Here is a 16,845-nt window from a genome sequence, read left to right on the forward strand (position 1 = left end):
ACTCACTCTGGGAATCTGCCACATTCAGAGTATTACTCACTCTGGGAACATCCCACAATCAGAGTATTACTCACTCTGGGAGTATTCCACATTCAAAGTATTACTCACTCTGGGAATATTCCACATTCAGAGTATTACTCACTCTGGGAATATTCCACATTCAGAGGATTACTCACTCTGGGAATATTCCACATTCAGAGGATTACTCACTCTGGGAATATTCCACATTCAGAGGATTGCTCAGTGTGGGAGTGGCCCCGTTCCTCGCTCCGCCCCTGTTTATAAGGTCCGGAGCCCAGCGCGGTTTCTCACTCCGGTCTTTCCCCAGTCTAAGTCCGGGATGGAGTACAGAGCCGACCAGGTGCCGATGAATCCCCGCAACTACCCGTACCAGGGGATGAAGAAGGATGGCGGCTCGGTGTCGAGCACCGTCATTAACCTGGCCCCCAATGTGCTGCCGCTCCGCGACCACCTGGTCTGGTCCATTTTCAACATCTTCTACATGAACTTCTGCTGCCTCGGCTTGGTGGCGCTGATTTACTCGGTCAAGGTGAGTCCGGGGAGGGGAGACCCGGGGTGGGAGGAGGGGGAGACCCGGGGAGGGGGGAGACCCCGGGGAGGGGGGAAACCCCGGGGGTGGCGAGTGGGAATCCCGGGGGGGAGAGGGAGCGCCCCGGGGGGAGGGGGTCGGAGCCCGGGTCTAATGTACTTTGTTTAATATTGCAAGTGTGCTGGGCAATCTCTGCCGTCTTGTAAATATTTCGGGACTTTCTTTTACGGGATACTGTTCTGGGTTGAGTAACAATGTAACCAACAACTTATTGCAACTGGATTTTTTTCTTTTCTCTTTATTCCTCCTCAGCCCCTCCTGTGGCCATGCCTTCCCCTCTGGGTAAACCGTCCACCTTCCTCCCAGACTGCTAGTGAGGCTCTTTGATGTGCCTCAATTATTCCGAGACTCGAAGTTAGCAGAACAAAAGTAAGGCTTTTATTAACTCAGAACATAACACGTAAAATAGAGAGATGTCTACCTTCAGGAGGCTGATGCCGGACTGAAGTTAGATTACAAAGGAGCCAGGTATGGGCGGAGCCCTGCACACAACCAGTTCCAGCACATTCCAATGCATAATACATGAGGACTGGGGGAAGGGAAAAGACACAGAAAGCAGGCAGTTAGAAGACACAGAAAACAGGCAGTGATGAATGGAATATATTTCATCACATTCACCCCTTCTATAGATTTAGTCTGTTCGGGGGTTTGATAGTCCTCTGCGACTGACGTGGCTGTTGTGGTGCCGCGGGTGTCGGCTGGGTGTCCCCGGTAGCCTCCTGGGTCTCTGCCGGGGGTGCCGCCGGGGTTGTTGAAGGGGTAGTTGGTGGGGGTGCCGTTGGTCGATGTTCTTCCGGGGGTGATGAAAGAATAGTGGGTGGGTAAGGGTTGCTGTGATCGTCGTCGCTGCTATTGCCGTGGTTGTTGTTGATGCCGGCTGGGGCGACGTCTTTTATGGACACGGTGTCCTCCCTTCCGTCGGCGTGCCGGACATATGCGTATTGGGGGTTGGCGTGGAGTAGGTGTACTGGCTCCACGAGAGGGTCCGTCTTGTGGCCCCTCACATGCCTTCGCACGAGTACCGGACCTGGGGTGGAGAGCCATGACGGCATGGATACGCCCGAGGTGGATTTCCGGGGAAAGACAAACATTCGTTCATGAGGCGTGGTATTAGTGGCCGTACACAATAGCGACCGTATCGAATGGAGCACATCCGAGAGGACTTCCTGCCAGCGGGAGATAGGGAGGCCCTTGGTCCTTAGAGCTAGAGTGACTGCTTTCCACACTGTCCCGTTCTCTCGCTCCACCTGGCCGTTACCCCGGGGGTTGTAGCTGGTGGTACGGCTCGTGGCGATCCCCTTGGACAGCATGTACTGGCGTAGCTCTTCACTCATGAAGGACGCCCCCCTATCCGTGTGGATATAGCTCGGCATACCGAACAGGCAGAACAGGCTGTTGAGGCATTTAATGACCGTGGCGCTGGTCATGTCTGGGCAGGGGAAGGCGAATGGGAAACGGGAGTATTCGTCCACAATGTTCAGGAAGTAAACATTGCGGTCGACGGACGGGAGGGGGCCCTTGAAATCTAAGCTGAGCCGCTCGAAGGGCCGTGTAGCTTTGATTAAGTGGGCTCTATCTGGGCGGTAGAACCGAGGCTTGCACTCAGCGCAAGTGCGGCAGTTCCTGGTCAGAGACCGAACTTCCTCAATCGAGTAGGGTAAGTTACGGGACTTTATGAAGTGGAACAGCCGCGTGACCCCTGGGTGGCAGAGGTCGTTGTGGAGGGTCTGTAGCCGATCCTCGGTGGCGCTGGCACACATCCCTCGTGAGAGGGCGTCAGGGGATTCGTTAAGGGCCCCTGGCCGGTAAATGATGTCGTACTCGAAAGTGGAGAGCTCGATCCGCCACCTAAGAATCTTATCATTTTTAATCTTCCCCCTCTGTTTATTGTTGAACATAAACGCTACCGATCGCTGGTCGGTAAGTAGGGTGAAGCGTTTGCCGGCTAGGTAGTGGCGCCAGTGGCGCACTGCCTCCACGATGGCTTGGGCCTCCTTTTCCACGGAGGAGTGTCTGATCTCGGGGCCTTGGAGGGTCCTCGAGAAGAAAGCTACAGGCCGCCCCGCCTGGTTGAGGGTGGCCGCCAAGGCGAAGTCGGACGCATCACTTTCCACTTGAAATGGAGTGTTCTCGTCCACTGCCTGTAGCGTGGCCCGCTCAATATCCTGCTTAATGCTTTTGAAGGCGGCGTGGGCCTCAGCAGAGAGCGGAAAAGAGGATGCTTTCAAGAGGGGGCGGGCTTTGTCGGAGTAGTTGGGGACCCATTGGGAATAGTAAGAAAATAACCCCAGGCACCTTTTCAGGGCTTTGGGAGTGTTGGGCAGGGGCAGCTCCCGTAGGGGGCGCAATCGGTCGGGGTCTGGTCCGATTTCCCCATTCTCCACCACGCTGCCCAGTATGCAGAGGCGCGTGGTGTTGAAAACGCACTTGTCCTCGTTATAGGTGAGGTTGAGTTTTTGTGCGGTTTTCAGGAACCTCTCGAGGTTCGAGTCGTGATCCTGCTGGTTGTGACCGCAGATGGTGACGTTGTCGAGGTAGGGGAAGGTTGCCTGCAAGTGGTGGTCATCGACCATGCGATCCATCTCCCTCTGAAAGACCGAGACCCCGTTCGTCACCCCAAAGGGGACTCTGAGGAATTGGTAGAGGCGTCCGTTCGCCTCGAAGGCGGTGTACAGGCGGTCCTCTGGTCTGATAGGGAGCTGGTGGTACGCTGACTTGAGGTCGATGGTGGAGAACACCCGGTATTGGGCGATTTGGTTCACCATTTCTGATATGCGGGGTAGCGGGTAGGCATCTAGTAGGGTGTACCTGTTGATCGTTTGACTATAGTCGATCACCATCCGTTTCTTCTCGCTACCCCTTACCACTACCACTTGGGCGCGCCACGGGCTGTTGCTGTGTTCAATAATGCGCTCTTTCAGGAGCCTGTCCACCTCGGTCGCGATAAACCGCCTGTCCTCCCAGCTGTACCTCCTGCTTTTGGTCGCTATTGGCCGGCAGTTAGGGGTAAGGTTCGCGAATAGCGAAGGCGGCTTTACCTTCAGGGTAGCCAGACCGCACACTGTGAGGGGCGGCTGGGACCCACCGTACTTGAGCGTGATGCTTTGGTGGTTGCACTGGAAATCCAAACCCAAGATCACGCTCGCACATAGATTCTTCATGATTAATACTTTAAAATTATCATACACAGTTCCGTTAACGCACAATTGTACCGTGCAGTAACCCAGAATGGTCGATGTCTGGGTTTTATCGGCCATAGAGATGGTACCCTGAGCAGGGACCACCTTTAGGGAGAGTTGTTGTGCCAGTTCAGGGTGGATAAAACTCTCCGTGCTTCCACTGTCAATTAAGCATTTAACCCGGCACCCGTTTACCTCGATGTCCACCATTGATTTGGATAGCGGATGCGGCCTGGTCTGGTCCACTGTGACCGATGCCACTGTAGGGCCCTGATCGAGACAAGATGGCGTCCACGCTGTCTGCTCATAAGATGGCGGACCCCACGAGGTCGGGCAAGATGGCGTCCAAGATGGCCGCTCCCACGGCGCACACGCGGCGGTGGCGGGTTTTCCGGCGGTTGGTTTTCCGGCGGGGTTCCCTCTGCACACCTTCCCGAAGTGCCCCTTCTTACCGCACTTAAAGCAGGTGGTGCCTTTCGCCGGGCACAGGTTTCTGGTGTGCTTTGGCTGCCCGCAGAAGTAGCAGTTGGGTCCTTGACGCGTCGCGGCTGTCGTAGGGCTTCTGGGGGGAGAGCTGGGCCCCGCCGGTGTCGGGCTGCCGGGCGGGGAAGATGCCTTCCAAGATGGCGGCGCCCTCGGCGCACACGTGGCGGCGTGGGCGGCGCGGGCTGAAGAGTAGGCGTCCGAGTTTCTCTGGGCCATCTCCAGGGACCGCGCGGTGTCCGCAGCCTGTTTCAGGTCCAACCCCGTTTTTTCCAGCAGTCTTTGCCGGATGTGAGTGGAGCTGAGGCCTGTGATAAAGGCATCGCGAACAAGCTCGTCGGTGTACACTGCGGCTTTTACATCTCGGCACTTACAGTCCTTGCCAAGCTTTTTCAGGATGCTTAGGAACTCCTCCACCGATTCCCCAGGTCGCTGTGCGCGAGTAGCGAGTAGATGCCTAGCATACACCTCATTCGTAGGCTGCTGGTAATGCGCCTTTAAGGTGTTGCAGGCGGCCAGGTACGTATCGGCGTCTTGGATGAGGGGGTAAACCCGGTGGCTTACCCAATTCCGTAGCATTCCGAGTCTCATCTTCGCAGTGTCCGTAGCGTCTTTGACGGCTGCGGAATTGTCCAGGAAGAATTCCATACAGTCAAACCAGTGTCCGAAGCGTGCTGATGCGTCCGGAGCATGTTGATCCAAATCCAAACGTTCGGGTTTCAGGAGTTGATCCATAGTGTTGAAAATTGAGTTAATAAAATTGATGTGCCTCAATTATTCCGAGACTCGAAGTTAGCAGAACAAAAGTAAGGCTTTTATTAACTCAGAACATAACACGTAAAATAGAGAGATGTCTACCTTCAGGAGGCTGATGCCGGACTGAAGTTAGATTACAAAGGAGCCAGGTATGGGCGGAGCCCTGCACACAACCAGTTCCAGCACATTCCAATGCATAATACATGAGGACTGGGGGAAGGGAAAAGACACAGAAAGCAGGCAGTTAGAAGACACAGAAAACAGGCAGTGATGAATGGAATATATTTCACCAAACCGCACCTTGGGCTGTCCCCCTACTCCCTCCTTTGATAATCTCGCTTTGTTCCAGGCCTCTCGCCTCCTTTAAAATCCTAACTCTCTATCACCCACCCAAATTCCACGCCAAGTTTCCCACTGCGATATTTCAGTTTTTCTCCTTCAGCCTCTGCACCGAGCAACTTCTCATCCTCAGTGACTTCAACAACTCACCTTGTCCTCTCTCCTCTGAGGTCACTGCCCTCCAGTCCTCTCTTAATCTCTCCGTCCATATAAAATCCCCTACCCATATTCACAGCCGCCCCCTTGATCTTACCATCTCGTGTGTCCTTGCTACTGCCAGCGGCCTGAATTTTCTTTACGTGGGCAGTCGCTGTGGCGGGTCTGGACCCAGTTCTTCCCTCCATCCAGCTGCAGAAATCGAGTTTGCATTAATGGCGCCTATTACGCCCGCCCTGAGCGTTACCCGGCCCTATTAAATGGTGCGGGTCTGATGACGTCATCGATGATGCATTTTCAGCTGGGATATTTACAGGGGCCATGGCCACATTGCATTTGAAGGTCCAGCTAGGAGTGTGCAGGCAGTCACTGCACTGGAGGCCTTGATTGCTCCAAACACTTGGAGACACAGGCAGAGGGCTGCACCTAGGTTCTCCAATGACCCCCTCTATATGCTTGTGCAGGGAGTCAGAGTATGCTGGGAGGTCCTCTTCCCTTCGAATGGGTGGAAGAGACCTCCCCAGGAGACAAAAAGAACCTGGCTCCAAATTGCAGAGAAGGTCAACAGCGGGGATGTGGTCAAGAGGACCTGAAGAGAAATGCAGGGAACAGCACCAACCGCTGTACATGGCCTTTGATCTCACAAAGGCCTTTGACACTGTCAAACGTGAGGGATTATGGAGTGTCCTCCTCAAATTCGGCTGCCCTCAAAAGTTTGTCACCATCCTCCGGCTGCTTCACGACGACATGCAAGCCGTGATTCTGACCAACGGCTCCACCACAGACCCAATTCACGTACGAGCCGGGGTCAAGCAAGGCTGTGTCATCGCACCAACGCTCTTCTCAATCTTCCTTGCTGCAATGCTCCATCTCATCCTCAGTATGCTCCTCACTGGAGTGGAGCTAATTTACAGAACAAACGGGAAACTGTTCAGCCTCTGTTGCCTCCAGTCCTGATCCAAGGTCGTCCCATCCTCTGTCGTCGAATTACAGTATGCAGATGACGCTTGCATCTGCGCTCACTCGGAGGTCGAACTCCAAACCATCATCAACACCTTCACCGAAGCTTACAATAGCATAGGCCTTGCACTAAACATCCGTAAGACAAAGGTCCTCTACTAACCTGCCCCCGCCACACAGTACTGCCCCCCGATTATCAAAATCCACGACAAGGCCTTGGACAACGTGGACCACTTTCCATACCTCGGGAGCCTACTGTCAATAAGGGCAGACGTCGACGACGAAGTCCAACACCGCCTTCAGTGTGCCAGTGCAGCCTTCGGTCGCCTGAGGAAGAGAGTGTTTGAAGACCAGGACCTCAAACCTGGCACTAAGCTCATGGTCTACAGAGCAGCAGTGATGCCCGCCCTGCTCTATGCCTCGGAGACATGGACCATGTACAGCAGGCACCTCCAAGCACTGGAGAGGTACCACCAATGCTGCCTCCGCAAGATCCTGCAAATCCATTGGCAGGATAGGCGCACCAACATCAGTGTTCTTGCTCAGGCCAACATCCCCAGCATTGAGCATGGTCAAAGCTTCGATCAGCTCAGATGGACGGGTCACATTGTCCTCATGCCCGATACAAGACTACCGGCTTGTATAGGTCCCACCTTCCCCAGAAACGGTCCCAGTGCCTCAGGAATCTAAAGCCCTCCCTCCTGTACCATCTCTCCAGCCACGCATTCATCTGTTCTATCCTCCTATTCCTGTATTCACTATAGCACGTGGCACCGGAAGTGATCTGGAGTTTACTACCTTTGAGGTCCTGCTTTTTAATCTCTCTGCTAGCTCCCTAAACTCTGCCTGCAGGACCTCATCCCTCTTTCTGCCCATGTCATTGGTACCGATATGGACAATGACCGCTGGCTATTCACCCCTCCCCCCTCAGAGTGTTCTGTAGCTGCTCGGTGACATAGACACAGAAACATAGAAGATAGAAGCAGGAGTAGGCCATTCGGCCCCTCTGGCCTGTTCTGCCATTTAATGAGATCATGGCTGATCATCCAAATTCAGTACCCTGTCCCTGCTTTCTCCCCATATCCCTTGATCCCTTTAGCCTTAAGAAATATATCTAACTCCTTCTTGAATATATTTAATGAACTGGCCTCAACTGCCTTCTGTGGTAGAGAATTCCACAGGTTCGCCACTCTCTGGGTGAAGAGATTCCTCCTCATCTCAGTCCTAAATGGCTTACCCCTTATCCTTGGACTGTGACACCTGTTTCTGGACTCCCCCCGCCATCAGGAACATCCTTCCTGCATCTAGTCTGTCTAGTCCTGTTAGAATTTTATAAGTTTCAATGAGATCCCCTCTCATTCTTCTAAACTCTAGCGAATACAAGCCCAATCGCCCCAATCTTGCTTCATACGTCATTCCTGCCATCCCAGGTATCAGTCTGGTGAATCTTCGCTGCACTCCCTCCATGGCAAGAGGATCCTTCCTCAGATAAGGCGACCAAAACTGCACACAATACTCAAGGTGTGGTCTCACCAAGGCCCTGTACAACTGCAGCAAGACATCCTTGCTCCAGTACTCGAATCCTCTCGCTATGAAGGCCAACATACCATTTGCCTTAACCGCCTGCTGCACTTGCATGCTTACCTTCAGCGACTGGTGCACAAGGACACCCAGGTCTCGTTGCACTTCCCCTTTTCCCAATCTATTGCCATTCAGATAATCTGCCTTCCTGTTTTTGCCACCAAAGTGGATAACCTCGCCTTTATTCACATTGGACAGATGCATGGCAAATGCAGTATAATCACCCAACTGTCCAAATCATACTGGAGTTTCTCTGCATCCTCCCCACAGCACACACGCCCACCCAGCATTGTGTCGTCTGCAAACTTGGAGATATTACATCTAGTTCCCTCGTCCAGATCATTAATATATATTGTGAATAGCTGGGGTCCCAGGACCGATCCCTGCGGTACCCCACTAGTCACTGCCTGCTACTCGGAAAAAGACCCGTTTATTCCAACTCTTTGCTTCCTGTCTGCCAGCCAGTTCTCTATCCAAGTCAGTATCTTTCCCCCAATCCCATGTGCTTTAACTTTACACGCTAATCTCTTATGCAGGACCTTATCGAAAGCCTTCTGAAAGTCCAAATACACCACATCCACTGGTTCTCCCTTATCTATTCTACCAGTTACATCCTCAAAAAATTCCAGTAGATTAGTCAAGCATGATTTACCATGTTGACTTTGTCTGATCCTGTCACTGTTTTTCAAGTGCTCTGCTATTACATATTTTATAATGTACTCTAGCATTTTCCCCACTACCGATGTCAGGATTAACGGTCTATAATTCACCGTTTTCTCTCTACCACCTTTTTTAAATAGTGGGGTTACAATAGCTACCCTCCAATCAATGGGAACTGTTCCAGAGTCTATAGAATTTTGGAAGATGACCAGCAATGTATCTACTATTTCTAGGGTTCTTCCTTAAGTACCCAGGATGTAGATTATCAGGCTCTGGGGATTTATCGGCCTTCAATCCCATCAATTTCCCTAACACCATTTCCCTACAAATACTGATTTCATTCAATTCCTCCTTCTCATTAGACCCTATGTTCCCCGACATCTCTGGGAGGTTATTTGTGTCCTCCTTTGTGAAGACAGAAGTAAAGTATGTATTTCATTTGTCTGCCATTTCTTTGTTCCCCATTATAAATTCCCCTGACATCCTTGATCCTGACACCAGGAAGGCAACATACCATCCTGGAGTCATGTCTACGGCCGCAGAAACTCCTGTCTGCTCCTCTAACTATCGAATCTCCCACCACTATTGCTTTTCCTGTGCAGCTGAGCCACCCGTGGTGCTGTGGACTTGACTCTGGCTGCACTCCCCAGGGGAACCATCACCCTCACCAGTACTCGGAACAGAATACTGGCTGGAGAGTGCGATGCAATCCAGGGACTCCTGCACTACCTGCCTGGTGCTCCTCTTCTGTCTGGCAGTCACCCATTCCCTCTCTGCCTGCATACTCTTAAGCTGCGGGGTGACCACCTCCCGAAACGTGCTATCCACATAATTCTCAGCCTCACGGATGCACCGCAGTGACTCCAGCCGCCACTCAAGCTCTGAAACCTGGAGGTCAATTTGTTGTAGCTGGCAACACTTCCCGCACATGTGGTCGTCCAGGCTACACAAAGCGTCCAGGACTTCCCACATGGCACAGGATGTGCACTCTACGGGGCTGAGCTGCCCTTCCATGCCTTTTATTTAATATACTAAGAACTAACCCAGCAGAAATAAACCTATAAACTCAAAAACTTAAAATACACTCACCAGCTACTCACCAATCAGCTCCTTCCCTTGTGCCGATGTCACTTTTTCAAAAACTGCCTCTGTTGAGTTGCTGCCACTCCTTTTTAACTGCTCCGCTCTCGCTGTGCTCCCTCCAGGTCCGTTCCTTCCAGCCTCAGGCTCCTGCCACTCGAGACTGCTCCGCTCTCGCTGTGCTCCCTCCAGGTCTGTTCCTTCCGGCCTCCGGCCTACCTTGATCAACCTTCTCTGTTACTTCAGCAAAAGAATCCAATGAAATTAGTCAAGCACGATTTGCCTTTAACTAATCTGTGCTGGCTCTTTATTCACCCATGCCTGTACATCAGGTTACATCTGTAACCAACAGAATGTTACAGACTTGAGTATTTGTAATTTGCAGACCGATGGAACTCTTTAAAATTATTAAACTGTTCGATAGGGTCGACGTAGAGAAGATGTTTCCACGTGTGGAGGAGTCGAAAACTAGGTGCCATCAATATAAGACAGTCACTAATAAATCCAATGGGGAATTCAGCAGAAACTTCTTTACCCAGAGAGTGGTGAGAATGTGGAACTCGCTGCCACAGGGAGTGGTTGAGGCGAATAGTATAGATAAAGTTAAGAGGAAGCTAGATCAACAGAGGGGGTGCAGAGGAGATTTCCGAGGATGTTGCCTGGGCTGGGGAGTTTTATCTATGAGGAAAGATTGGAGAGGCTGGGTTTGTTTCTCTTGGAACAGTGGAGTCTGAGGGGAGATTTGATTGAGGCGTATAAAATTATGAGGGGCCTAGATCGAGTGGATAGGAAGGACCTATTTCCCTTTGCAGAAGGGTCAATAACCAGGGGGCATAGATTTAAAGTCGGGGGTTTAGAGGGGAGTTGAGGAGAATGTTTTCACCCAGAGGGTGGTGGGGGTCTGGAACTCACTGCCTGAAAGGGTGGTAGAGGCAGAAACCCTTGTCACATTTAAAAAGTACTTGCATATGCACTTGAAGTGCCGTAACCTACAGGGCTACGGACCAAGAGCTGGGAAGTGGGATTAGGCTGGAGAGCTCTTTGTCGGCCGGCACAGACACGATGGGCCGAATGGCCTCCTTCTGTGCTGTAAATTTCTCGTGATTCTATGATTCTCTTAACAGTCTGGGATACATTTCATTCGGGCCTGGGGATTTATCCACTTTCAAAGATGCTAAATCTCTTAATACTTCCTCTTTCACTGTTTATTTCATCTACTATTTCACACTCCTGCTCCGTGATTGCAATATCTGCATCGTTCCTCTCTTTTGTGAAAACGGGCGCAAAGTATTCATTAAGAACCATGCCCATGTCCTCCGCTTCCACACACAGGTTACCTTTATAGTCCCTAATAGGCCCTACTCTTACTTTAGTTATCTCCTTGCTCTTAATGTATTTATAAAACATCTTTGGGTTTTTCTTGATTTTAATTGCCAAAATGTTTTCATGCCCTCTCTTTGCTTTCCTAATTTCCTTTTTAATTTCACCCCTGCACTTTTTATACTCCTCTAGGCTTTCTGCATATTGAGCCCTCGGTATCTGTCATACGCTTCCCTTTTTTCTTTATCCTACCCTGTATGCCCCTTGACATCCAGCGAGCTCTAGATTTGTTAGTCCCACCCTTTTTTCTTTAAGGGAACACACTTGCTCTGAAATAACAACAGAAGATGCTGGAAAAACTCAGCAGGCCAGGCAACATCCGTGGAGAGAGAAACAGAGTCAACGGTTCAGGTCGAAACCCTTCGTCAGAACTGAGAAAAAAGCAGGAAATGAAACAGATTAAAAAGCAAGTTTGGGGGCTGGGAAATGGGGGAGGGGGTGAAAGAACAAAAGGAAATGTCTGTGAGGTGAAGAGACATTGAGATATTCAAGGCGAGACGAGATGGTAATAGGACAGGTAAAGAGACAAAGGATGGCTCTAGATGAAGTGTGAAATGCGCTGGCAGAGTGAGAGACAGCTGCCATGTGGGAGAGAGAGAGAAAAGGAAAAGGCACAAACCAAAGGTGGTTAAAAAATATATAAAAATATGATAGGGGCCGGGGTTATGATCTGAAATTGTTGAACTCGCTATTGAGTCTGGATGGCTGTAAAGAGCCTAATCGGAAGACGAGGTGCTGTTCCTCGAGCTTACACTGAGCTTCAGTGGAACAATACAAGAGGCCAAGGACGGTGAGGTCAGAGTGGGAATGGAGCGGTGAATTAAAGTGACAGGCCACCGGGAGCTCGGGGTCCCCCTTACGGACTGAACGAAGGTGTTCCGCAAAGCGGTCACCCAATCTGCGTTTGGTCTCCCCAATGTAGAGGAGACCGCACCGTGCGCAGCGAATACAGTATACTAGACTGCAAGAAGTACAAGTAAATCGCTGTTTCACCTGGAAGGTGTGTTTGGGGGCCTGGACAGTGGGAAGGGGGGAGGTATAAGGGCAGGTGTTGCATCTCCTGTGCTTGCACGGGAAGATGCTGGAGGTGATAGAGGAGTGGACTAGGGTGTCTCGGAGGGAGCGGTCCCTATGGAATGCTGAAAGGGGAGGGAACGATGCGTTTGGTGGTGGGATCACGTTGGAGGTGGCGGAAATGGCGGAGGATGATCCGTTGAATGTGGAGGCTGGTGGGGTGAAAGGTGAGGGCAAGGGGAACCCTATCGTGGTTCCGGGAGAGAGGGGCAGGGGTGAGGGCAGAAGTGCGGGAGATAGAACGGACACGGTCGAGGGCCGTGTCAACCACTGTAGAGGGGAATCCTCGGTTGAGGAAAAAGAAAGACATGTCGGAAGCACTGGTGTGGAAGGTGGCATCATCGGAGCAGATGCGGCGGAGACTGAGAAACTGGGAGAATGGAATAGAGTCCTTACAGGAGGCGGGGTGGGAGGAAGTGTCATCCAGGTAGCTGTGGGAGTCAGTGGGCTTGTAGTGAATGTTGGTCAATAACCTATCCCCAGAGATGGAAACGGAGAAGTCGAGGAAGGGAAGAGTTGGAGATGGACCATGTGAAGGTTCACTGCCACCTCTCTTCTAGGAATGCAGTATTTTGCTATCATACTTGCTCTGAACCCTCTATCTCCTCCTTGAATGCCTCCCACTGCTCTGACACTGATTTACCTTCAAGTTTCTGCCTCCAATCCACTTTGGCTAAATCACCTCTCGGCTTAGTAAAATTAGCTTTCCCCCAATTGATAACTTTTATTCCTGGTCTATCCTTGTCCTTTTCCACAACTACCCTAAATCTCACTGAATTATGATCACTACCACCAATATGCTCTCCCACTGATACCCTTTCCACCTAAAGCTAGGCCCAGAACCGCCCCCTCTCTTGTTGGGCTTGCCATGTACTGGCTAAAAAGAATTCTCCTGAATGCATTTTAAGAATTCTGCTCCCTCTTTACCTTTTACACTAATTTTATCCCAGTTAATATTAGGGAAGTTGAAATCCCCTACTATTACTGCCCTATTTTTGCACGTCTCTGAAATTTGCCGACATATTTGCTCTTCTATCTCCCTCTGACTGTTCGGGGGTCTATAGTACACTCCCAGCAGTGTGATCGCCCCTTTTTTGTTTTCAGTTCAACCCGTATGGCCTCATTGGATGATCCTTCTAAGATATCCTCCCTCCTCACAGCTGTAATTGTTTCTTTAATCAATACTGCAACCCCCCCTTTTGTATCCCCCTCTCTATCTCGTCTGAAAACCCTGTAACCAGGAATGTTGAGCTGCCATTCCTGCCCTTCTTTCAGCCATGTCTCAGCAATAGCTATAATATTGTGGCAAAGCCACCAAGGGACTCCTGTATGACTAGATAACTGCCTTTAACAGAGTGCTACAGCACCTATGTTTGTTTACTGTTTGTAAATAACCCATTCTCGGTAAGTTCCAGAACCAGCGCGATGACGTCATCACGTTGGTCACGTGACGTCCCGAACGGCGGGAAACGTGATGACGTCAGGCGGGGAGGTTCCCAGGCCAGACTTCGTGAAGCCAGCCTTAAGAAAAGACCTGTTGATTGTTTCTCCTGCATACCATTGTTTGTTCTTTAGTTTACATTAAACTTCGTTTAATTATCGGGCTGACTCGACCTCAGTATTTCAGCTAGGGATCTGACGATTCCTACAATATCATACTCCCACATGCCTATCTGTGCCCTCAGCTCATTCCCTAGACTCCTTGCGTTGAAGTATATACCATTATAAGCACTGCCAAACTCCCTCCTTGTCTATTTTCTAGCCTTTGTTTCCTCTGCCTACCAAACTCGCTTACTAATTTTCCGCCTTCAATTTCCAGCTTTACTTCTCCCTTCTGAATCCACTCTCAGGTTCCCATCTCCCTGCTAAGCTAGTTTAAACCCTCCCCCACAGCACCAACAAACCTCACCGGAACTGAATACTGGTTAGCGAGTGAGATACACACAGGGGACTCCTGGTCCTCCTCTTCTGTCTGGCGGTCACCCATTCCCTCTCTGCCTGCACACTCTTAAGCTTCAGGGTGACCACCTCTAGAAACGTGCTATCCACGTAACTCTCAGCCTCGTGGATGCACCGCAGTGACTCCAGCCGTTGCCCAAGCTCCGAAACCCAGAGCTCGAGCTGCTGTAGCTGGCGACACTTCCCGCACGTGTGGCCGTCCAGGCTACGCAAAGCATCCAGGACTTCCCACGTTGCCCAGGATGTGCACTCCACAGGACTGAGCTGCCCTGCCATGCCTTTACTTTATAAACTACTTGCAGGGGGTGCCCGGCGTTGCCAGGGCAATTTTGGGCTGTGCGGTCTCCCTGCCCCTGTCTGTCCCCTCTCTCTCTCTCTCCCTCCCTCCCCCTCTCTCTGTCCCTCCCTCCCCTCTCCCTGCCTAGCGCCTCAGGCCCGGTGCCGTTGTGATACCGGCCGTGCGGGGCCTAGTGGTTGAGGGCCGGCCGGGATGTCGGGCCGAGACGGACCCAAGTTGAGCTCCCCAGGGAATCGCGCGGTTGACGGCCGGCAGCTGCCGCTCCCCCGCCCACTGCGTGTCTCGGGCCTAGCGCTTGAGGCCCGGCCGGGCTCTCGGGGCCGAGACGGACCCGAGCTGAGCTCCCCCGCGGGTGGCGTGGTTGATGGGTGGCCGCTGCCGATGACCCGCCCGCTGTGTGTAAACTCGCCTGCCGCTCCCGGAGTCGCAATGTGGGGGTTTGTTTGGCTGGTGCTGTCCCTGTGGGGATGAAAAAAATGGCGGCGAAGTTTAGGGAGACTGGAGGATTAGGTCCCGCCTGTGACGCACCGATTGGTCAACCATCAGGTCACTGAATTGTAGGATTGGTCAAGCAGCACGTCACTCAACGCTAATGAGAGGTAGGATTGGTCAACCGCTAATGAGTGGATTTTTGAGGATTTTTCAACGTTTTTTGTATAGTATTTTTGTCTGACCAAAAAGTAAATACGCCTATTAGAGTCCCCTAACGATAAGCTTTCTTTTGATATTATAACATGTGTAGGTATGCTCTATAACTTTTGATTGTATAGCCGGACAGATGGAAAGACGGAAAGAGAGACGGACCGTTATAGCTAGATAGATTAAGCTACTCACCAATCAGCTCCTTGTGCCGATGTCACTTTTTAATTCTGACGTCACTCTTTCAATTTCTGCCTTTGTTGAGTTGCTCCCACTCAGCTCCGCAGCCTCCGCTCTCGGGCCTTCCTCTGCCGTGCTGTTTATTTGCTCAGCCTCCGCTCTCGCTCCGGCTCAGGTCTGCTGTCTCTAACTTTTTCCAGTTCTGGTGAAGGGTCACAGACCTGAAACGTTAACTCTGCTTCTCTCTCTACAGATGCTGCCTGACCGGTTGAACGTTTCCAGCATTTTCTGTTTTTATTTGAGATCTTCAAGTCTTGTTGCTAGACTGGAGAAGCTGGGGTTGTTCTCCTTAGAACAGAGCAGGCTAAGAGGAGAATTGATAGAGGTGTTTAAAATCATGAAGGGTTTAGATAGAGTAAATAAAGAGAAACTGTTTCCAGTGGCTGAAGGGTTGATAACCAGAGGGCACAGATTTAAGGTGATTGGCAAAAGAACCAGAGGCGACGAGTGGTTAGGATTTGGAATGCGCTGCCTGATAGGGCGGTAGATACAGATTCAATGGTAGCTACAAAAGGGAATTGGACAAATACTTGAAGGAGAAAAAATTGCAGGGATATTGGGAAAGAGCAGGGGAGTGGGACTGACTGGATTGCTCTTCGAAAGAGCTGGCGCAGACTCGATGGGCCGAATGGCCTCCTTCTGTGCTATTCAATGATTCTATGTATTTACACTTGTTTTCTTTTAGTCTAGAGATCGGAAAGTTGTGGGAGATGTAGAAGGAGCTCGGCACTATGCATCTACAGCCCGATCATTCAACGTTGCAGCCACAGTGCTGAGCATCCTTGCCCTCATAATCTTCATTGCATCGTTTATCAATACCAATGTCCTGTTGATCAAAGAATTGCAAGAAGCAGAGAATAATTTCTTTGGAGGCGGGAAGTGAGGTGAAGGGATGGCGACAGTGCCTCTTGTCCATGGCGGGAGCTGTGTTGTGACCGGGCTCTCTTCAACACCTTGATGCAGCCTCTGTCTATTATTGCTGCTTTCTACCTATAATGTCTATGTAGTGCTGACATGTTCAAAATAATCACCTCGCAGCAATACAGATTTCTTTTCATTTAAAACTTGGGCAAGGTGTGGCCTTGATTGTATTAATAAAGAATTGATAACCAGTTTGGGGACTCTTGGAGTTTAATGGCAAGATTCCTGGATTCAGCTGTAAACACTTCCTGTTGGCAGTGAAAAATCCTCGTACTTGCAGCCACATTGCATGGAATGGGCTCCTGGTAAATTGCTGGGTGAAGCGCTATCGGTCCACGGCAATGATACACTTTGTTCTATCAGTGACCCTAAACGGAATGCCTCTAAACAGAGTGCTAAAGGTGGGAATTCGGAGAGAGGGAAGGAGGAGAGAGCAAGAGGAGTGACCGGAGATAAAGGTAGGCTAAATATCCCGGAGCCCGGAGGGAGCGCGAGCATCGGGACGCAAGGTAAGTGACGTCACCACAAGG

The 16,845-nt window shown here is 51.0% G+C and overlaps 1 protein-coding gene across 1 annotated transcript; it reads left to right on the top strand.

Annotated features, from left to right (window-relative positions):
* The first annotated feature begins 277 nt into the window (after window positions 1–277).
* Window positions 278–16,508, top strand: LOC147107231 (dispanin subfamily A member 2b-like). Its single transcript, XM_086008447.1, has 2 exons — window positions 278–550; window positions 16,080–16,508. Exons 1-2 carry the CDS (start codon window positions 341–343, stop codon window positions 16,275–16,277), a joined length of 408 nt encoding a protein of 135 aa, XP_085864573.1. The 5' UTR covers window positions 278–340; the 3' UTR covers window positions 16,278–16,508.
* Window positions 16,509–16,845: the final 337 nt, after the last annotated feature.

The sequence above is a fragment of the Somniosus microcephalus genome, chromosome 15 (genome assembly GCF_052327205.1).
Source record: "Somniosus microcephalus isolate GS21.2 chromosome 15, FLI_Smic_1.0, whole genome shotgun sequence".
Taxonomy (NCBI): Eukaryota; Metazoa; Chordata; class Chondrichthyes; order Squaliformes; family Somniosidae; genus Somniosus; species Somniosus microcephalus.